Below are 23,463 nucleotides of genomic sequence, written 5' to 3'. Positions count from 1 at the left end.
AGTAGTTGTTTGTTTTGGTCGCTTATTTCAACGTCAACTTAAAATATAACATTTGAAGTTTGAAAAAGTAAATTAAATAGGAATTTACGTGCAATAAATGGTTTTCATTCAACAAATATCAATTATTTTCCAAATGAAATTCACGACCAAACACAATTATAACCTTCAAATACTTTTACAAACGAGAGTTGCGGTAGAGTGGTAAGTATTTCTTTATCCTTAGTCAGATGTCTTGGGTTCGAATCTCTAGATATATAATCGCCCAACAAGCCTTTATTAGAGGCGTGAATCCAAATTTATCCTCTGGATATATAGTCGCCCAACAAGCCTTTGTTAGGGAGGCATGAATCCAAATTTAATCAAGCCTTAATACGAGTATCGAATATTGGATGGAAAACAAAAAACTGTGATAGTTTTATTTAATTTAAACTTCAACTTCAAACACTCTGTTTTTTTTCTCTCATCAAATTACAACCAAATAAAACGTCATACAAAATCATCCTCTTATTTATAGCTTAATACTCTCCTCGTCATAGTGAAGAAGATACGATACTTCTATCCTATATATTTAAAAACATCCAACTATATCCTTTCTTGGATATATAATCTTCAACCTAATTAAACAACACAATTGAATTTGGACAACATGTCTTTAACAAGAATATCGGTAATACGACGATGAGCTTCATCTGTCAAATGAATTCCATCCCAATGAACATATTGTGCTGGATTCGAACAAGCCTTAATTCCAGTAGCACCACATACTCTCCCAAAGTTAAAATTATGTCGTCCTCCAGTTCCACAGCATGCACTTAACAACGTATTCTGGGTAAAACCATACGAAGAAGGGCTACGTATAAGTGTCAAAATCGCGCCATAGAAATTCCCATAAACAATGCTAACATTTGGGAATGAGCGTTGTAGGTTTGCGATAGCCCTATTTACGTATCGATTGTGATATGAAGCGAAGTCGTTGTAGTTTCTCAAGCAACCCAAATTATCATAAGCACTTGTATTGTTATTGGGGAATGAGGTAAGGTATAATGGGAGGCATCCTAGAGGGTAAATACCTGCAGGGGCGGATGTAACATATTAGGTCACAGGTTCAATTGAAACAATAACTTTGGACACGTAACATCAATTTATATATAAAAACTCATTAAAATTACGATAAATAGTACTACCTCCATTTCCAATAAGCTCTTTTCATTTTGTTTCAAAATGAATGGCATTTTAGAGTGTCAAGAAAGAATTAGTTTTATATTTCTAAAATTATCCTTATTTAGATATTAGAGTAGTACTATTACGTAGCTTTTCTTTTTCAATACATATAATCATAGTAAGCGCAATATTCTACTAGCATATCAAAAGAGTAGTATGCACATTTGATACGTGTGTATCATGCCAGCATATCTTCTCCTATTATATTTATACCTATTTATAATGAATTAGCGAGTACCAATATCTAAATTCCTATACCCAATTTCAATTTAAAAGTACTCACTTCATTCACTTTTACAAAATATATTTTTTACTTTTAACATATCATGAGAAAATTATATTTTTTCATGTTTTACCTCGACATTAATTACTTATTTTCTAAATCTCCAAACTGGACAAATAAAAATTAACTTGGGAGGGAATATAATGTGTTCAATGTTAAAAGATCTTAGATCCGTATCTGAATACCTGGAACCAACACGCGTGTTGCTCCTTGCTGAATCACATCTTTGATGCCTTTCATAATCCCTGCAACAACAAAAGGAACATATGTCCTAACTTCTGGGATCTGTTTATTCTGGAAGAAACCATTGTAGTAATCATTTCCACCCCATTCTCCCATTATTACAAGAGAGTTTTTGAGATTCTCTCTTGTAGACTGAAGATGTGTTTTGAACGAACTTAGTTGATTCGGCAAAGGCGTGTTCCAGTTGGGCAGCCGAATGTTTCGAGCTGCCCAAAAAGAATTGTCAAGTGCTGTAGCACCAGCTACGGCAAAGTTCACCCCTTGGGTGAACGTTGCACCTTTGTCTAAGTAAGCATTGAGTAAAGGGAGTTTGAATGACTGGGAAATAAAGTCAGTAATTACACGGCCGTTCGAGAAACGGCCAGTAGGTTTTTTGAAGAATGTCTCTCCGTAAGGAGAGCGATCGGCTTTGAAGATGATGGAGGCGCCAGGTGTCCGGATGACATTCCCGTTGTCGGCGAGGGAGTCGCCAAGTTGGTATACAGATTTAATGTTGCATTTAGTTTGAGCAAATGAAGGAGAGAAGAATGAGGAAGTGCTGAGTAAAAGGAACAAGGAATATTGGGTTAAAGAAAGAAGAGCAGCCATTGAAGAATGTTTCTCGTCCAAACTGGAAATCGCTCATGTGCTATTTATAGAATGGTTGGAAAGGTCCTAGCCTTCTCTAGCTGCCCTAAAATATTTATAGCATTTTATTTTTTGAGAGTAAATAAATAATATTTTAAGATATATTTTTTCAATGTTACTTCCTTTATCTCGGTTTATATTATATTTTTTGTTTTTTTAAGATTCAAACTACATGAACTTTGAGTAATAGTATTCTTTTACCAAATTGATATGAAAAAAGTTATAATTTATAGTAAGTTTTTATGTGTTTTTTAAATAAATAAATTTTGATTTTAAAATAGTGAGTTAGTCTAATCTAATTTAGTTTTAAAATTTAGTCAAATTGATTCTTGAAAAGTAAAAAATATCATATAAAGTGGGATAGCACTAGTAATAAAGAAAAATTATAATTTGTAATATTTTTCGTGTAGCTTTAAAAAATTTAAATTTTAATTTAAAAATATTAAATTAATTTAATTTTAAAAATTAATTAAATTAACTTTTGAAAAGTAAAACGTGATAACTATTTCTGGGATGGGGGAGCTTGGGAGTAGCAAACACACGCAAAGTGATGGCTTTAGCTGTTCAGTGCCTGGTTGTCACTTTTGCTTCTGTTTCCCACACATTTGTGTTTTTAGTTTTGTTTAATGCCGAAAAAGAATAGTCTCGTTTTAGCTTTTTGACTGGTTGCTCATCAAGTGGCTGAGATTCTACAATGTGGGGTTATGATATCTAAACAAACTACGAACTTTGATTAATAGTATTCTTTTACCAAATTGATATGAAAAATATTATAATTTATAGTAAGTTTTTATGTATTTTTTAAATAAATAAATTTAGATTTTAAAATAGTGATTTAGTTTAATTTAATTTAATTTCAAAATTTAGTCAAATTGATTCTTGAAAAGTAAAAAATATCATATAAAGTGGGATAGCACTAGTAATAAAGAAAAATTGTAATTTGTAATATTTTTCGTGTAGTTTTCGAAAATTTAAATTTTAATCTAAAAATATTAAATTAATTTAATTTTAAAAATTAATCAAATTAACTTTTGAAAAATAAAAGGTGAAAACTATTTCTGGGATAGGACCTAGGGAGTAGCAACCACACGCAAAGTGATGGCTTAAGCGGTTCAGTGCCTGGTTGTCACTTTTGTTTCTGTTTCCCACACATTTGTGTTTTTTGTTTTGTTTAATGCCGAAAAAGAATAGTCTCGTTTTAGCTTTTTGACTGGTTGCTCATCAAGTGGCTGAGATTCTACAATGTGGAGTTATGATATCTAAGTTAAAAAACAAAACATCTAGCACTCCTCAGTCCTCTGTCCATATTTGCCTAAAGAGTTAACACGTACGCAGGTCAAATCACACTTCATCTTTTGTCTGAATTAATTGTGACGCATATTTCTAATTTTTTATACATGAGAAATAATATTCCTTCCGTCCCAATTATATGAGGTGTTTGATTGGATATGAAATTTAAAAAAGAAAGTAAGGTTTTTGAATTTTATGATTTAAAATAAGCCAAAAAAATTGTGGCTAAAAATTATTTTATTAAGGGTAAAATGAGATTTTTAAAGTTAAATTATTATCCCTGAGTCCCAAAAAGATTATCACTTTTCACTTTTCGAGAGTCAAACTTTCTAATTTTGATCGTGTGTTAGAACATAAAATCTTCAAATTTTTCGAAATAAAATTTATATATTTGGAAATTAGGTAAAAAGTACTATAAGTCACCATAATTAATAATTTAAAATATTTAAAAGACATATGAAAAAATTACGGTCAAAGAACAACTCGTTTAACTCTGCAAAACAAAAAGTGCTAATCTTTTTGAGACGGAGAGAGTACTACATGTAGAAATTTATCATTCTTTTTTTTATTGACCAAAAGGAAGGACGGAAGGAGTATATTAAAATCAACATACTTATTAAATTTCTTATAAATTATAATAAGAAAGTTATTTTCCCAAATATAATCATGTTAGTCCTCTGTCCCAATATAAGTGTCTTATTTTTCTTTTGGGATGTCCGAAAAAAGTGTTTTTTTCTAAATTTAGTAAATTGACAATTCAAACATCGTACATGACAAGTTTAAAACCATAAGATTCAAAAGACATTTAGTACATTAAACACATCTTTAATTTAAGATCACAAAATTTAAAAACTTTATTTTATTTCTTAAATTTTGCGTCCAGTCAACTAATACACTTAAATTAGGACGATGAGAGTACTATATAAAATATGAGAAGCACCGGGCATTTATCTTCTGCTATGTGAAGCATTGCAAAAGAAGGAGAGAAACAAAAGAAACAGACTAATCCACACCAATATCAAACAAAAAACGAGTTGAAAATGTGATTTTATGTCATGAGATGAAATCAGCGTTTGGACATACGATTTCATCTAATGATTTCATCTCATGAGTTTTGAATGATTTGAGATTTCAAATCATGATTTCTAAAAATTTAAATATAAAATTTGATCCATAATTTTATATTTTGTAAAAAAAGACTCATAAGTTGGTAGATATTTTTAACAATTACTCTCACCAACCATTTACCAACCTCATTAATTTCTACCAACCGTTATTTATGTTCGTACCATGTGGAAAGATTATGTTAAAGAGTAGTTACATTACTATTCATGTTAAATTTTCCTTTTTATTGAACTAAAGTTTGATCAATTGATATTGTATTTTTTAGAAAGGTCTTCTACTAGCGTATTAATTTTGTTTTGAATTGTGACTTGCTCATTTGGTAAGATTGTATAAGAATTAAGAAAGTTTTGATAGTTTTCACGACTTGTGGGGTTTTTATGTCTATAAGAAAAAATACAACTTAAGAAATCCAAATTGCATATCCAAACATGATTTCATCTCATGATAAATGTAAAATTTACTTGTCATAGTTACCCCTAAGACTTAATTATGGATAGTAACTACCTTTTTTAATATTTAAGTTTAGTAGCTATATTATTCAAAATTTACATTTCATAGCTATTCACTTTTTTTAATTAACTGTGCTGCTCCATAATCCCTAAATACATGCCGCATTACTATCTCTCTACCTAAATACATGGTAATTGTTCCATCTTTTCTTCCATTTTTTCAAATCATAATTAGAAATGATTTCCAGCCAATATGACTTCATATACAAAGAGTTAATTAATGGCATCAACTAGTAAACTTGAAAACAAAAAGATCAATGACACTGTTGTCCTTATCAAAAAGAGAACTTTAGAGCTTGTTCCATCTGAAGTGGTTCAACGACAAGTTTATGATATTCTTGGGCATAAGGTTATCCTGGAGCTTATCAGTTCTATTAATGGAGATTCAGGTGATTACATTCATAACAATTCGTTTGCTAAATCTCCATGGATGGGCCGAAAGAAGAGGAAAATCCTTCTTATGTTTGCTGATCGTGTGGTGTTGTTTATCTTAGGCCAAACCCATCGACAGACATCTGTGGTTGTCCACTTCTTTCACTTGAGCACCTAAAGTGGACCTTGTTTCATTTAGACACCTCAGGTGGGCAATACCTATTCCAGTTAGACACTTTTTGCACCAGATTTTTTAAATCCCAAGCGCGTGTATATCGGTCGTCTCCTACGTGGATTAAGTGACCAATTACATTGTACCAGCTCATTTAAATTTTGCCATCTCAATTAAATTGTGCCAACTCATTTGCTAACTCATTTTAATTGGCCACATCATTGTACGTGCGGGAAAATCAACTAAAGACCAAATTAGGGCTCAAAATTACCCATTTCCATATACACACTTCAGGTGCAAACGATTAGGCGATTTGCCACGAAAACCAAGGTAAATTTTCGTCGATTTCGTTCAATATCTTCTCCATTTTCACTTAATTCTTAGCTAATAATCACTCATAATGTATTATTTTCATTTATTTGCAGGTTTTAGTCTTAAAATCGACCCTTTCGACTTTGTTCCTTTCAACTTCATTTGCAACATTGGAGAAAGTTAAGGTTCTACTGAAATTTTCTCGTGTTTATATGCTATATTGTGTTTAAATTAGGGTCTTTTTGGTACGAAACAGGTTGTTATCACTTTCTTTGTTTACTAGGGTTTATTTTGGGATTTCAGTGTTAAAGTTCGGGTTTTTTTGGGTATTTCCTTGTTGCTTGTCTGTTGTGGGGTGTTGGGGAATATAATGGACGACTATATTCTTACTTGTTTTCACCATGGGGGTACAATTGTGGAAGACCGTGTAGTGGGTCCCACATACAAAGAGGAATTAGAGGTCTTTGGAGCTGCTATCGATAAAGACCATTTTAGTCTTGTTAAGTTGGAAGCATACACTAAAGATTTTGGGTACACAAATGTCCTTGGATTCTACTGCAAAAAGGTTGATGATAGTGCCTTTTTTCAGCTTACTTCTGATAGACAATTACTAGGGCTTGTGAATGACTTAAAACATGGTGATGAGTTTGATGTGTTTGTGGTCCATGGCATTGATGAGGTGGAGGAGTCGCCACAACCAATTGGTTTGTTGGTAGGGCCAGAGGGTGATGACTGTATTAATGACCCATGTGACACTGATGAAGCTAGAGCAACACGTGTGGGTGGGAGGGGTATAAATACTGATGTAAATGTTCCACATGGGGCTGAAACATTTCCAAAGGAGGTTGAAACACTTCCAAAGGAGTTTGAAATATTTCCAATTCCAAATGTGGGTGAAACAGATCCAAATAAGGGTGAAACAGATCCAAATAGGGGTGAAACAAATTTGAATGGGGGTGATGTTGACACCCAATTTTGTCCCGCCTTTCTTTCAAAATATTTACTTTCGCTTATAATATTTTTGATAACTAAAGAACAATTATTATATTTTATTACAATTTAGCTTTTATTAATATCGTCGTTTTTCATTATTCAACTATAGTCATTGGCTATTATTACTACTATTATTATTGTTATTATTATTATTATTATTATTATTATTATTATTTTAATTTTCATCATATTGCCATCACTTAATATTATGATCGTCATGATCACTTTTAACATTCCTATTTATCATCTTACGCGAAAACGCATCACATTTATTTTACTACTTACTTTAGACTTTAAAAATGTTATCGCACAACTATTACGATATCATGTAATTTTATATGAGTACTAATAAATATATTTTTATATTAAGTAATATTTTAGCACACGTTAATATATAATTAACTAAAGAGTGTCTTTCATTTTAATTTAGAAGCCCAAATAAATATAAGGAAGAAAGCATATTAAGTCCAAGATAAATAGACTTCATACTAGCCCAATTCATATAAAATCTGATCCTAATTTGGTCAATAATAGCCCAAAGGAGAGCCCATTCCATACAACTTTTCCACGTAGATGCCACGCAAGCGCCACGTCTGCGCCAAACGGGCAATAATATACGCCTCACACACCACCTGTGCACGCCTCTCACATGCCCCCCACATCCCCCACACGTCCCTGCCACGTGTTGCCCCCATATTGGCTGGCTAATTAAAAATATCATTCTATCCTAGCTTAACCATTCTAAGTGACTAAAATAACCATTATTCATCTGTAAACCCTAGTATCCTCACTATGCGCCTCTTTTCTAGTCCTTTCCATGGCAGAAGTTTTTTTTTGTCACCTTGCCCATTTTTGGTCAAGGATTCAGCCCTTCATGAATCGTGTCCAGATCTTACCCCCCTCAATTCGAGTAAAGCTTTGTGCTTTTCTGCTTATTTCATCACCTCATAAGGATTTTTTCCAAGTTTATGTATCAAGAGGGGCAAATATCATCGATTCAAACAAACTTTCTCCATTTCGGGCATATGAAATCAAATCTTCAATACAAGAGAAACCTTGGTGAGTTCGAGCAAGTTGGACTTATGTTTACCTCTAATCGCCCCTTTAAGATTTCCTTTTCTAACAAAGAAATATGATTTTTGCTCTGCCCGAAAAAATCACTATGAGATTTGGCCATTTTCTAACGTTTGCAGTCCATATTTTTAAAATCCCACCAAAAGTCAACCTGGAGAACCCTAGCTCGCAGCAGCTATAAATAGGAACCTTTAGCATTCATCTAGAAGGGGGGTTGAACAGCCACTACATTTTCACTATAAACGAAAAAAAAGTTGCATATCATTCTAAACTACTATATTTCATCTTTTTGTTTGAAAGCTTTGGTTAATCTGAGCGTGTCCGTATTCGTCTTCTTTTGAGCGTGGATCCGTGACCTAAAGCCCTAGCTCACTGCATCCAAAAAAGGTCAGTGTCTCTTCCTTATTTTGTTTCTTGAATCTAAAAATGTGATTTTTTTGTTTCAGATCATAATGTAAATCGATAATAGCTCTATATTGTAGCTCCAGATGTTATAGAAACGAATCTGTAAGAATAGTTTTTCCTCTTGATTTGTCCATTAAAGCACATATGAATCTGATTTAGAAGTTCAGGCCTAAGACTTATTCTTTGCAAAAATCATGTTTGCTAACAGTATAGTTGTCGTATATATCTACAAAAATCCCCCTTTCGTTTCTATCTTATTTAATTTTAGAGAATCGTGGCTTGGTTGTTGCTTTGTGTATTAGAATCACGCTATAGGAACTCGCTCGTCTGGCTTGTTTCCCTTTTACTAGACTCAGGACACTTGAAATAAATTAGTAAAGCTTAATGTGTGTTTTCTTTGGACTAGACAACCTGTTGTTTGATATTCTAGAAAGTTTAGGCTTTTAACTAATATCACAGCTCAATATATGCTTCAAAACTCCATATATTTTTAGCTCCATGGCCTTTACGAATCTCATAATTAATGTTCGTCTTTATGTAGTTAGTAAATAGTTTAAATGTAGTTGAAAACTCGCAGCCGTTTAAGTTTACAATTTCTTTCTCTTTGTTAAAAGACGATTGTTGTATTTATAAGGTCATTTCTCCAAGGTTTCAAATAAAAATTATCACTATTGCAATGTGGTGCATCTATTCATGTTTGAGATTATTTTTATTTAAAGAATGAGATGTTTGATAGCATGTTCGTGGGTTCTATTCTTTTGTTTTCTTATATAAAATGAAGTAGTATATAGCTTATTGTTTTTTTTTTTAAATGACTGATCATTATCCATAGGTTATACCCCATTGTTAACTAATCCAAAGGCATGAAAAAATGATTAGGAGCATAAGTTAGAAATTGATTTACTCCAACAATATTATCATTATGAAATCTATTTCTAGGTGATTATTTGCTAGTCCATGAATGCCTACTGGCTCATTTCTAAGTCCTAATATATAAGAGTTATCTATACTTAGATTCAGCTTGCGGTTTAAGAATTTGTTTGGGAGTTCCCTCGAGTATTGTCTAGTTAAAAAATATATGTCGTATTCTTTCCTTATGTGAGAATGTAGGAGATACTCTAATAATTCCTAGTTTGTTGCGTGAATATGAATTTTTCCTTCGTGTGCATCTTGCACTTCGAATGTTGCCTTTTGAAATATATAACTATCTTCAATACTTATTCCTTATTTTCCCTTTCTTTTACATGTACACCAGGGAGAAAATGGAGTCTTAATTCGAGACTTTCCTAGAACAGAGTCTTAAGATGAGACTCGACGCTATCACCATATCCTTGCATGGAGTCGACACACTCCACATTCTTTAACCACACCAGCTAGCAAGAAAACAAGAAAAACAGCTTAGGGCCGCCTATGGCGTCCTTCCTGCTTCTTTCTTTCCTCAGTCATTTTATCGAAATCCTTTTATGGTTTTTAATTTGTTTGTGCGTTTCAGATTTCTCTTAAGTTTGGGGTTTGTATTTTGGGATTAGTGTTTAACATGAGATTAAAATGAAGTCTTTGTTAGTCATCCATGATCCCCACTCTAATTTTTAGTAAGGTATTTGTTTGTTTGTTTTTTTTTTTTTTTTTTAGAGTTCAATATCCTTTTCATCAAGGCTTTTGAAACAAGTTAGTTATTTCTACCACAATCTATTTTTATAACATTCAAGCGTTATTCACTGGTCAAAATTTGCAATCCGTTTCCTTAATACAAAATGGTTTTCCTTTTAATGAGTAAGAGTGCATTTTCACTATTCTGAAACAAAGTCAACAAACCTTTAAAATGATGAAGTGTTTAACTATGAGTTCAACGTTTTCAGGCTTTGAAACACCTTTTCAAATCATATCCCAATTTACCTTTAAATATTTTGGGACTTGAGACTTTTAAATTCAAGCATTGAAATTACTTTTCAACTTGAACCTTTCCTTAATTTGTTGGTTACGGTCTTAACGATTTTTACCATTGTCAATTCACCTTTGTCTTGCACATTTATTTATTAGATTTAAAATTTTCAAAGTTTTAAAACACCTAGTAAAGATGTAGTTCAGTCAACCTAAGTTTGGCCGGTTAACCGTAGTTAACGGATCTTAAAGGATGCTTAACCCCTTCCCTTTAGGATAACTAAGAACCCTTACCTAGAATCACATTAATTAAGTAGACCATTAATCGGAGCTAGTTTTTAGCATTTACTTAGTTAAAATAGGTATCCTAATTCATCTTTAAAAATAATTAGGTGGCGACTCCTTAAGTTAAATAATTAGGAATCACCAATATGTTGTACTCCGCTTTGACCCGATTAAATTGGGGTATAACAGGTGAAACAGATCTGAATGGTGCTGAAACAGATCTGAATGATGGTGAAATAGTTCTAAATGGTGCTAAAATTGATCTGAATGACGGTGCCACAATTCTGAATGGGGCTGCAACAAATGGGGATCAATCAGATGTTGCTTAGTAGTTCTGAATCGGATATTCCAGATCTTGATAATTCAGATGTTGATGAAGAATTGAGAAACCTTAGAGCTGAAAAGAGGAGTAAAAGGAACCCCAATCCTAGAAGAAAAAAAACTAACACAGAGGAAATACCACTAAGTGACGCTGGTATTGATAAAGGCTTTGAAGATATTGGTAGAAATAAGTCTGCTAGATATGTGGGAAGATTAGGTGGAGATGAGGATTATATTGACAATTCAGATTGTGGTAGTGATGACAGTGATGATGAGTTAGATGCTGATGCTGTAAGGGGTGTTGATCTACCAGCAAGAAGGAAGAGCACAAAGGTCATACCTCCAGCTTACGTAGTTGTTATTTTTGAGCTTGGTATGGTTTTTGAAAATGAAAAAGTATTTAAGAAAGCATTGGCTGATTATGCAATAGAATACAAAGTTACTCTTAAGTTAAGGCCTAATCAACCTAGTAAAGTAAGGGCTAAGTGTAAAGGTAACAAACAGTGCAAGTGGTTGTGTTATGCTGCAATAGATAGAGATTCTGGTGACTTTATGATTAAGAGCTACCATCCTGTACATAAGTGTACAACTTCTAACAAGAACAAAATGTGCAACACTAAATGGCTTGCTGCTAGATTTAAGGATGATATAATTAAGCAACCATCTTTGAGAATATGGGAAATACAAGACATGTGCAGGGATAAGTTAGGACTTTATGTTGGTAGGACAATTTGCTACAGAGCTAAAATGCAGATACTAAGAGAGTCTATAGGTGATTGGAATTTAGAGTTTGCAAGATTGTGTGACTATGCTGATATGATAAAACAGACAAATCCTGGTAGTTCTGTTTGGGTGAGGATGGATAGAGAAAGTTGTCCAGGGAAGAATTTGTTTGTGTACTTCTATGTCTGCTTGGATGCATTAAAGAAGGAGTGGATGGAAGGTTGTAGGAAAATAATACGTTTTGATGGGTGTTTTCTAAAGGGTGCTTGTAAAGGTGAACTGCTAGTAGCAGTTGGCAAGAATGGAAACAATCAGATATTTCCTATCCCCTGGGCAGTTGTTGACTCAGAGACTAAGCATAGTTGGAGTTTTTTCATTAATTACTTGAAAGAGGATCTGCAGTTGGGTACTAGAGAGGGTCTTACTGTGATGGCACATGCAAAAGGTAATGTATATAGTAACTTATTTAATTTCTTACTGTTGAGTGTTTATTTAATAATTTCTTTTCTTTGAAGGGTTTTCATGCTGCTGTAGAAGAATTGTTACCCAATGCTGAGCGTAGGAGATGTGCCAGACACATCTGGTCTAATTGACATCAAGAATGGAAGGGTGAAGAGAGAAGAAAACAATTTTGGAGATGTTCTAAGGCCAGTTTTAAAGTGAAGTTCAGGTCAGAGCTTGATAAAATGAGCAAACTTGGTAATGATATTTGTGCTGATTTATTGCATTATCTAGAAAAATCATGGGTTAGGGCATACTTTAAAGAGCATTCTAAGTGTGATTTTGTTGAGAATAACATGTGTGAGACCTTCAATTCATGTATCTTGTCTTGTAGACACAAATCAATTATAACTATGTTAGAGGAAATTAGGAGAAAGATAATGACTAGACAATGTGATATGATTAGTTTGCCAACACTTGGATATCTGAGATTTCACCTATGGCTAGACTTACCTTAGAGGATAATAAGGAAATGGCTAGGGGCTGCAAGGTTCTTTGGAATGCTGATGTTGGATTTGAGATTGGAGAGGGTGAGTATAAGCATACAGTTAACATGAGTACTAAGAGTTGTAGTTGTAGAACTTGGCAACTGAGAGGAATTCCATGCCAACATGTTGTTTGTGCATACTACCACATAAAACTAGAGCCTGAACACTTTGTGGAGCATTGGTATAGGAAGGATACATTCTTAAAGGCATATAGTCATTTCATCTAACCAATTCCAAATAAGAAGATGTGGCCTGAAACAAACAATCCAAAGATTGAGCCTCCTGCACCTAAACCAATGCCTGGCAGGCCGAAAAAGAAAAGAACAAAAGGCAAAGATGAACCAAAAAAGATGAGGTATGAAAAGGTGTCCAGAAAAGGGGGGAAAATAACGTGTTCAAAGTGTCATTAACAAGGACATAACAAGAAATATTGCAAGGTAAAATAGTTTTCTTTGAGTTGGTTAACTTGTTTATCATGTGTTTTGGGTTTTTAAGTTGGTTACTGCCTTTAAATATGCAGGTTGTGCCAGGTGCAGAAGCACCTAACCAAAGTTTACAAGACCCTGGTCAGTCTTCAAGGCAAGCTGCACCAAAAAGGCCAAGGCAAACTGCACCTACAAGCTTAAGCCAGCCTACACCTTCAGCAGCAGTTTGTGATGATACACCTAGAGTTAGGAGGGTGAATCAATCAAAAAGAGTTAGAAGCTCAAGCCAGACTGCCCCACCTACAGATACAAGTATTCCTATTACAAGAGGAATAACAAGTCAACTACCTCCTAGAAGAAGACAAGTTGCTGGACAGAAGAGAGCCAAGGTTGCAACTCGAGAGGAACCTGCAAGTAGGGAACACAAGAGGGCAGCTGATGTTGGATTTGGCATATACACAAGTACAAGTGGAACTCAAATACTAAATGTACGTCAATTCTAACTTTGGTCTCTAAAACACAACTACATCTAACAAAACTGACTATGCTTCATTTTTCTGCTAAAATGCATCCAGGAACATCAAGCCAAAGGATTCTAGAAACCGGTTCAGCTTACAAGGATGCAAGTCCAACATGCATAGACCTTGGTTATAAAGCTATAGGATTGAGATGGAAAAACAAGGCACCTGTCACTGGCCCCCAATTGAAGCAGATGGCAAACAAGAAGAAGAAGAAGAAGAAGAAGAAGAATTGGCAGTATTAGGATAGGATGTAGTACTTAATTGGTAATGTAATATGGCACCAAACAATTTCTTTTTTTGGATGGTTATTTTGGCAATCTGCTACTTGTATGTACCAGTAAACAATTTGCAATATTTTAATGTTTGCTTTTGGCTACTTGTATGCTAACTTTGAGCTCATTCTTGAGCATGTTAATATATTAGCTACTATTTGGGCTTACTTTGTGCCCATTATATACCTGTTGTTGGCGTTTAAACAGTTCTGCTAATGTAATTATAGCTGCTGTTGGTGTTGAATAACGTTGACCTACCTGTGGTTGGCAATAATATATAGCATAATGTTGACTTATTGGAAGCATGCCAGATTTTATGCAATTGTGTGAGCTCAAAACAGAGCATTGTTGGCAAATACAGTATAGACAAAACAACATTTCATTTCATTCAAAATGCTGGTTTACATGAGTGACTGTTGGCCAAAGTTCAGTCATGCCAAAATACAAAATTGTCACAACAATGCAGTAACCAAATTGCATTCTAACAATCCTAACAATATTACAACTACAGAACTTAGCAAAAGACAAGTACTTAAGGAGCACATATTGTACTGCTCCATTTAACAATTTGGCTTGATTTTCCATATCCCGAGCATCACAAAACCAACAACAATGGCAGCAACAATGAGCATATTTCTTGCTCGAATTCTTTTCTCCTTAAAAGCCTTCACTTTCTTCAACAAACCCCACATCACCCTATTTGCTTGCGCAGGGTGCCTATCTTCAATCCAAAAGAAATAATCACAACCACCCATTTTCTACAAAACCAATTTTCAACCCAGCAATTAATCATCTAATAAATAATTAAATAAGGAATGAATGAAGATATAAGTTTACCTTTGATATTTTACAACATAAAAATCTGCGACCTGGGTTTAATTGGATCCAAGAAGTCTTCAATAATGCTTCATTACCACATCTACAATATCGGGCATGTTCATAAAAAAACTCCATGAAAGAGTCGGATAAGCTCGACATAATAGTAACAGCAATTGAAGAACGAACGAGAAGAAGCAGAAAATATTAGCTTGAATTTGAGGGAAAAATCGGATCTTGAAAAGGGGCTAAAATTAGGGCTAAATTCGATTTTAATTTGAAGTGGAGAAGATGATATATAAAAGGGGAAGTAATAATACCGTTGGCTGCACATAGGATTAAAAAAAAACTTTACACGCGCGTGTTTTTGACTGATAACACGCGACATGCCAACGGTGCAAAAAGTGTCTAACTGGAATAGGTATTGCCCACTTGAGGTGTTTAAATGAAACAAGATCCACTTTAGGTGCTCAAGTGAAAGAAGTGGATGACCATAGATGTATGTCGATGGGTTTGACCTTTATATTATAAGTGATGAAGAATAATATTGATTATAACAATATGATATTGTAGCATCATCTAGGAGCAAGAGAGTAGGTTGTTGGTGTAGAAACACCATTGATGAGAGTTGTGGAGCTTTATGCCCATCAAGTGTTTGATAAAATGTTTCAGTATATTTCAGTGTATTTTTGTGTATTAGCAAACAATATATTTAATTTTCAATATATTTCAGTGTATTATTTTTGCCATTGATTATGTGTATTTCACTGTGTTTTATCTAATTTCAGTATATTTCAGTGATGTTGTGGAATCTCATACGCTTTGCGTGATACATGGAAGCATTAATACTAATTACCATTTAAATTGAAAGAAGATATTTATTTCCTTAAATACAACCGTTTTTTACTCAACAACGATTTTGTATTTCGTTGTATTTCGAAAACGCGAAGATATTTATTTCCTTAAATACAACCGTTTTTTACTCAACAACGATTTTTTATTTTGTTGTATTTCCTTGTATTTCGAAAACGCGAAAATGACCAGAAATACAACAAAAGCAATTACGAATTGTAATTTTGCAACTTGTATCTATAAATTGTTAGAACCTATAAAAAGGTAGCTATTTGTGTAAGTTTTACATTTTAAATCATGTCCAAATTGTGCCTTTAGAGAATCAACGCTTTAACACGTGACTTGTAATGCGCTATCCATATTCTATTCAAATTGCAAGAAGCCATAATTAACAACCCTTTTTCATATTAAAATCGGGTTTTATCCTTTAAGGTTTTCATGGGCTTGTCTGCTCTCTTTTTTCTTTGAGTTTGCATGAGGATGAAGATTGAATATTTAGTAATTTTGAGGGATTTGTAGATCTAGGTCACAATGATGCAAGGGAAAATTGTTCTTCTACTACGTGAAGAGGATCGATTTTTATCTTTCATTATATTATCAGTACAAAAATACATCGCGGTTATCTGATTGGTTTAAAGATATTCTTCCTCTGCTAGGGCTATCGAAAGGTGGAGGCCTAACGAGGTGAACACGACGTGACATGTCACGTCATCGTCTCAACCCATTTTACCCCATCCCCTCCACTTCTTTTTCCACCACTGACACACCTCCTCCTCATTTTCACCATCAACACCACCATGACTGTGTCTTACTTATTTTCAATATATAATTATTAATATTATTCTACTTTTTATTTACTGTCCAAAAATTTATGGTCAAGAAATAAAGTAAATACAAAGGATTATGAATTAATTATGCGGGCAACAGGGTACGAGTCACGGATTAATAGGTAATCAAGTGAAACTGGGTAATTGAAAGAGAGAATTTAGAGGAATCCCTTAAACTGAGGGTAAATTTGAAAACTTTCTTTAACGGTAGGGTATAATTTTAGCCACAGAGTATAAACAAAAGATATATGTAATATAATATATTAAAGTAGAGGGGTCAATTTGACACTTTTCCGTTAAAAAAATAGACTTCGCTTTTGACGGGGTCCTATAAATGATGTCATTAAATGTAAGGACTTCGCTTTTGACGGGGTCCTATAAATGATGTCATTAAATGTAAGTAGGGATAGTAAAATTAAATAATTTCCAAAAAGAAAATATTCATTTTTTTTTCTCATGACAAACTAGTAGTATCTCTATGAGAGTAAATCGATAACAATTTCAAACAGGTACCTTTAGGCCCCGTTTGTCCATAGATATAAAAAAAAATCACTTTTTTTGGAATTTTGGAGTTGGAATTGGAGCTGTGTTTGACCATAGTTTTAGAAATTGTAGTTTTTGGTGAAATGTAGTTGTAAAAAAGTGAAAAAAGTGATTTTTTTTTTTAAAAACAATTTTTTTGAATTTTTAGTATTCTGAAGTTGTATTTAAAATTTTCATAGCCAAACACAGATTCCGGAAAAAAGTGAATAGTTCTTGTGGCCAAACAGGAGCTTAATTTATGGCAAGAAAAAGAAAACAACTTTTGTACTTGTTAGTGTGGGAACGATAAAGAGGACGAACGAAGTTCTTTAGGCATGAAAATATATCAACTTCACTTCTAAATTATTAAATAATTTAATTTAGGTTCCCTCTCCCTCAGGTTAATATTAGTCGGCTCAAGTATTGTCATCTCCTTCGCCATTCAATTTAAATTAGTACTACTTCCTCTATTTCAATTTATGTGAATCTATTTTTTTTATTAATTCGTGCCGAAAAAAATGACTTCTTTCTATATTTGAAAATAATTTATCTTTATGTAATGATTTATAACTATACAAAATATATGTGACTCATTTAACACCATAAGTTTTAAAAAAAAAAACTCTTTCTTAAATTTCGTGTCTAGTTAAATGGGTTCACATAAATGAAACGGATGGAGTAATTGTTTTTCAAAAGATAAAATTTATGCTTTCACGGTGGCTTATCTAATTCCCAAAAGGACAAGTTGATATCTCGTTTGTCCATACAGATTTTTCATTTTTTTCTAAAAAATAATTCAAAACAACATGTAATACGTTAGACTGATTTTTAGAAAAAAAAATTGAAAATGAATTTCAAATTTGAAAAAGTGATTTTAATCAGTATTTCAAGTGATTTTTTTCTCGCTCACAAAATTTCAACTTTTATCTAAGTTAAATGCATGCATGTGGACATACACTCACTTTTTAAATATCCTTTTTTTACTTTTTTTTTTCTTTCTGAATTCTACTTTTCTGAAATATCCCCTTTTTATGTTTAAGCGCCTGCATAGCATTTCAACTAAAAGGATTGGAAATAGTAGCTAAAGCCAAAAAGTATTAGTCAAAGCTTTTCTGATTAACTTTAATAAAGTGTGATATTACATGGACCAAGCTTACAATTTCACGGTATCTCATGGACCAAATTTCAGCATAGTGATGCACATTTTCTTATAATTTGAGAACAGTGTATGTATTCCATTTTTTGTTGAGGAGAGAAGTTCTAAGGGCAAAGGTGCAAATATACCATAACTTTGCTATTTAGAGCAAATAGTATCCCTCGTTAAAAAAATGATGCATATATATTTCTGCTGTTACACAAATGGTGCACATATATATACCTTTTTCGCTGGCGGAATCATTTTGCGTATTCTTTAATAAAAAAGTCACGTTGCAGTATTTTTCTAGTATGTTGTCTGGTTCATTTAAAAATATATATTCGTGACTTTAAAAAAATAAGTTTACCCATTTTTTAAGCAAACCAGACTCGACCCACCAGAAAAAAATTATCAAGTGGCTTAAAAAATAGGTCTACTAAAAAAATGGGTAGACTTACTTTTTTTAAAGACACGTGGCACTTTTTTTTAATAAAAAACAAGCTAAATAATTTTGAAAAAAAAATCTCGTCAGCGAAAATGGTATATTTGCGTCATTTGTGTAATGGCGGGGATATATACGCACTATTGTTTTTAACAAAAAGTATATGTACTCTAAATCACAAAGTAGGGGTATATTTGCACCTTTTCCTAACTTCTAATAACAAAGCATGAATAATTTTTTCTTACTCCCTTCGTCCCATTTTAGTGACGTGATTTAGAATATACAAATCAAATTGTCTTATTTTCCTGTGAATCCAGATATAAAGTTCCATAATTTTTAAAATCAAATTTGCATAGATACAAATTGACATGAAAATTAATATTTAATCAACAACTCGAAATATTTAAAGACATGAAAAATTATGATACAAAAAAAACATTTGTTTGACTCTCCAACTAATAAATGGGTCACATATTGTGGGACAAAGGAAGTACTCCATTGTTCCTCTTTTACCTGTTCAATATATTAAAAATATTTTTTCTTTTATTTCTTCATTTAGAAAATCAAGAGAGAATTAACTAACTTTACCAATACTATTGAGTAACCATTCTCCAAATTAATTGGATTACTAGTATCTAATTTTAAATTTCTAAGGTACTATTAATAATGATAAGTTAGTCGAATGAATATTTAATTAAAATTTTAAAATATTGCTACTATATATTATAAAAGAGAACACCCAACTTTTATAGTCATCCCATGAAATTTTCTTAGTAATTTTACTCCTAATTGGAGCTTTAATGACCTTGCAAGTTTTCACCCGCTTTGATAAATTTGAATAATTAATGAGCTTTTTAAATGCTACAAGGCGTGATGATCAGTGGTGGATCTAGAAATTTCACTAAGGGGTTCAAAAAATAAAAATATAGTGCTTGAGGTTTGAACTTAGAACCTCAAGGTGAATCTTAAACTCCCTAAACCACTGAACCAAGCCCTACTTCAGAGTATTCAAAATCTATATATACACATAAAAAATACAAAAATATTATATATGTACAATGTAAGTTTTTGCAGAGGGTGTTGACGTGAACACCCTTTAAGTTTTTGCAGAGGGTGTTGGCCTGAACACCCTTACTGGGCCTTAGATCCGCCCCTAGTGATGATGTCATGAAAAAGGTGATAGTGACAACACAAAAGATCCATTTATTCAACCAAATTTAAAGTTGATTGAAAAAATTTGTTTTCTTTCTTTTATGTTGAAATGGTTATAAAACTTGTTTCAAATTATCTTTTTTTTCTAAAAAAATTATTATTATAGAAAAAAAAAAGAAAAAGAGTTTATCATGATATTCTCTTTATACCTTAGTACATAAGCAATGAAATTGAATATTATTTTTATAATAGCAAAAACTGTTTGAAAAAAGTAACTGAAAAAAAAAAAACAGTTTAACTATCCAAATATAGTAATAATACGAAATAATTGTAAAGGAGATTGCTTTTGTTTTTTTCACATTTTGAAATGTTTTACAAAAGATAGGATAATCAACGTTTTATAAAATTTAGGACAAAATGGTTAAGTTAAACGTGAAATACCAAAGCTCCATACACATTTAAGAAATTACAATATAGATTTCTTAAAAAGATAAATAAAACTAAGAAAAATTAAAAAGGCACGTCATTTCTTAACATGCATTTTTTTTATGGAAAAGTAAAGATAAAAGTAAGAAAAACAAATAATTTCATTAGCTTTCCAATTCTTTTTGTTTAATTTAATTTGAAAGAACATCTACAAAAGTATTTTGCCATATCGAGATTTTTAATTGTTCAATTTTAAATGTTATCTTTATTTATAAGTTAACTTCATCAATAATCTGTAGCATCAAATATTTTTTTATATTGCTTGAATATCGTAATATTTTTTTCTTCTTCAAAAAATGGATTAACCGATATAAGTTTAATTGAACAAAAATAATAAAATTAATCTCACATAAGGTAAATTTCAATTTGAATCATTAAAGACTTCAATCTCAAAACCTTTCACTAAAATAAAAAAGAGTAGAAGTTTGATGCATGCATTTGTTTGAAAATTAAAAAAAAGTCTAACATATATTCTAAGAAATGTTGTTTTTTAATTTACTAAACTATTACTATATGATTTAATATTTCAGCGATATTGAGAAATAGTAAACTACCTTTACAACTAATATAATATTATAAAAACAAAACAAAAAGCAAGAGTAAGAAAAAAAAGATACAAATATAAATTTTAATGTAGCAAGCCCCGGTCAAATGCCATTAGCATATATATAAAATACAACTTTGTTTTTTTCACCCATAAATTACAAACTTGACAGCTAAAAAAGAAGGAAAAAACTATATTTTAAGAAAAACAATGCAGGTGTCGGTGCACACGTTTTAAGAGAGTAACTCGCTTTGCCAATAAAACTCGCTTGTTTTAGTAGTTTTTTTAATACTCTCCTTTTACTTTTAATTGTTCATTATATTTAAATAAATATTTATTTTTAGTTGCTCAGTTTAAAAAATTAAGAGATAATTTACTATTTTACACATACTTTGCCCTTATTATTAAGTGCTCATTATTTATAATTTATTCCCAAATATTTTGATGACTTATAATAATTAGGTATCATATAGTAAAATTATCAATTTCTTTTTATTTACTTCTCGAAAGGTGTGTCAAGTTAAATATGAACAAGTAAACATAGACCACAAAGCTTTTTTTTTTTTTTTTTTTTTTATAGTTGTAGTGTTTTTTTTATTTGAAATATGATAAACGCATGTGCCAGACTGCAAGTGCACCCATTTCAACATAAGCACGTTCCTTGAGAAAGAGAACCTTTCTTACCTACCAGCTTCTTCTTTTTTCCAGTACTCCTACCTACATTTGGTTCTTAGTACTAGTTAGGTGGGAAATTTGAATTTTGAGTTCAAAGTTTTTAAAATAATGGGTAGTTTCTTATATTATTTATTGGATCATAAAAGGATCTCTTTAAAAAATAATTGGGTGTGGAAAGCATATTACTAAAACGCTAAGATACTGATCTTTCTATTTCAGAATAAATGATTTTTTGGTGTGTGGCACACCCTAAGAAAGTTACTGTAATTTATCAATATTACCCTTTTAATTTTTCCAAACTTTTTTAAATTTAGAGATAATCAATGTTGGGAGTTGAAAAAACATTAGAGAGAAGAGTAATTTTGGAAAAAAATAATTAATACATCCTTGGAATTTTGTAAAATTTATTTATTTTAGATTATAGAAAAAGTGCTAAAAATTCAAACAATTACCCAATTGAATAATATCTTTCATTGTTTAACAATTTAAGCCAACCATTATACTATTTGATTCTAAAGCCCCAATTACGCAATTGCTCCCTTCCTTCTTTGTTAATCCACAAAGCAACTTCCACTACTTTAGCTTCATCAAGGAGAAATCCTCTGCAATTTGTACTATATCACATTACACACACACACAAAAAAAAAAAAAAAAAAAAAAAAGAGTTCGGTGCACTAAGCTCTTGCTATGTGTAAAAAATATTCAAGTTGGGTTCGAATCTTCACACTATAAGCCAGAAGCTTCTAACCATTACGCCAGGCAGCACTAATTCTATTACAAAATTCCAAGTGCATTATATCCCATTCTTTACAAAGACCAAACGATTTTTTCTCTGCCTCATTCTATTCAATTCTCGACCTCATTTAGATTGAATATCTTCTTGATAAGTTATGATATTTTGTGTTTTGATGATTTGACAAACTAATTCAAGGAACCAGATATGTTTTTAGAGGAACCAGATGGGATCAGGTTCTAGGCGGTGTAGGTCAACTCTACAGTCGTAAAGCTGTTGACACTGCACCGACTGGCAACAGTGCAGCAGCACAGCTGCAGTTCGCTAGTTGCCAAAGTAATATGAAATGTCACTTTCATATCAACCCACTTGCTCCACCTATATAAACAACATGTTACAAGTGAAAGTCTAACACTTGCAAATCAGAAAATCATTCATATCTCAAGTGCAAGCCGCCGCCTCTCAAAGTGCTTTCAAGAACAAAGCTGCAACAAACAGAAGGACTAGCCCAATCACTGAAGATGTTCTAAGTCCTTAGGTTTGTTGAGTCTTTGTTTTTGTTCTTTATATTGTATTCGTGTACTGCTTTTAAGAAGTGTCATAGTAGGACAGTTTCTCAACCTTTCTGATTTGTTCACTTGGCTAGAGTTAGTCAAGGGAGGTCTTTGCAATAGAGTTATTGTAAGTGGGAGGGATTAGGAGTTTAATTCCTAGGTTGCAATAGTTTGTAATATGAAGTTTGCTCGTTTATAGTGAAGTTTGAGCAAAATCCTATTGCAGTGGGTCGTGGTTTTACTCCCTTGAGCAAGGAGGTTTCCACGTAAATATCTTGTGTTATTTACTTTCTGTCTGACTTAAGGGAATAGATAGAGAACCTGGTTCTCTATACTGTTTAGTGGACTCATATATTTTATCAATTGATATCAGAGCGAGTTCTTTCTAAAAGGTTAACACCTAGAAAAGATCTTTCTCATGGCTGCTCCACCAAACCTAGAGGAAGGATAGTCTATCACAAGACTACCAAGATTCAATGGAAAGTATTATGGGTGGTGGAAGACAAGAATGCATGACTTTATCATGGCTGAGGACTCTGAGCTGTGGGACATTATTTGTCATGGTCCTCATGTTACTATGAAGACTGATTTGGATGGCTTTGTAATAGATCCAAAAACAAGAAAAGATTATAATGAGGCTGACCGAAAGGCTATAGAAAAGAATTTCAAAGCAAAGAAAATT

General features: G+C 32.4%; 2 protein-coding genes across 3 annotated transcripts; one reads left to right on the top strand and one right to left on the bottom strand.

The window, feature by feature from the left end:
• Positions 1–392: 392 nt before the first annotated feature.
• Positions 393–2,384, bottom strand: LOC132606641 (acetylajmalan esterase-like). Its single transcript, XM_060320218.1, has 2 exons — positions 1,690–2,384; positions 393–1,070 (listed from the first exon to the last, which is right to left on the bottom strand). The coding sequence occupies exons 1-2, from the start codon at positions 2,333–2,335 to the stop codon at positions 619–621; spliced, it is 1,098 nt and encodes a 365-aa protein (XP_060176201.1). The 5' UTR covers positions 2,336–2,384; the 3' UTR covers positions 393–618.
• Positions 2,385–7,911: 5,527 nt separating this feature from the next.
• On the top strand, positions 7,912–14,211 carry LOC132606640 (uncharacterized). Of its 2 annotated transcripts, XM_060320217.1 has the most exons (6): positions 7,912–8,206; positions 8,522–8,608; positions 9,882–12,281; positions 12,352–12,506; positions 13,346–13,738; positions 13,826–14,211. In XM_060320217.1, exons 3-4 carry the CDS (start codon positions 11,081–11,083, stop codon positions 12,390–12,392), a joined length of 1,242 nt encoding a protein of 413 aa, XP_060176200.1. In that variant the 5' UTR covers positions 7,912–8,206; positions 8,522–8,608; positions 9,882–11,080; the 3' UTR covers positions 12,393–12,506; positions 13,346–13,738; positions 13,826–14,211. The 2 variants fall into 2 exon arrangements, with proteins under 2 accessions (XP_060176200.1, XP_060176199.1); XM_060320216.1 differs by having other exon boundaries at positions 7,912–8,608; positions 12,352–13,262.
• Positions 14,212–23,463: the final 9,252 nt, after the last annotated feature.

This window comes from Lycium barbarum, chromosome 8 (genome assembly GCF_019175385.1).
Source record: "Lycium barbarum isolate Lr01 chromosome 8, ASM1917538v2, whole genome shotgun sequence".
Lineage (NCBI taxonomy): Eukaryota > Viridiplantae > Streptophyta > Magnoliopsida > Solanales > Solanaceae > Lycium > Lycium barbarum.
This window is presented reverse-complemented; position numbering and strand designations above follow the sequence as displayed.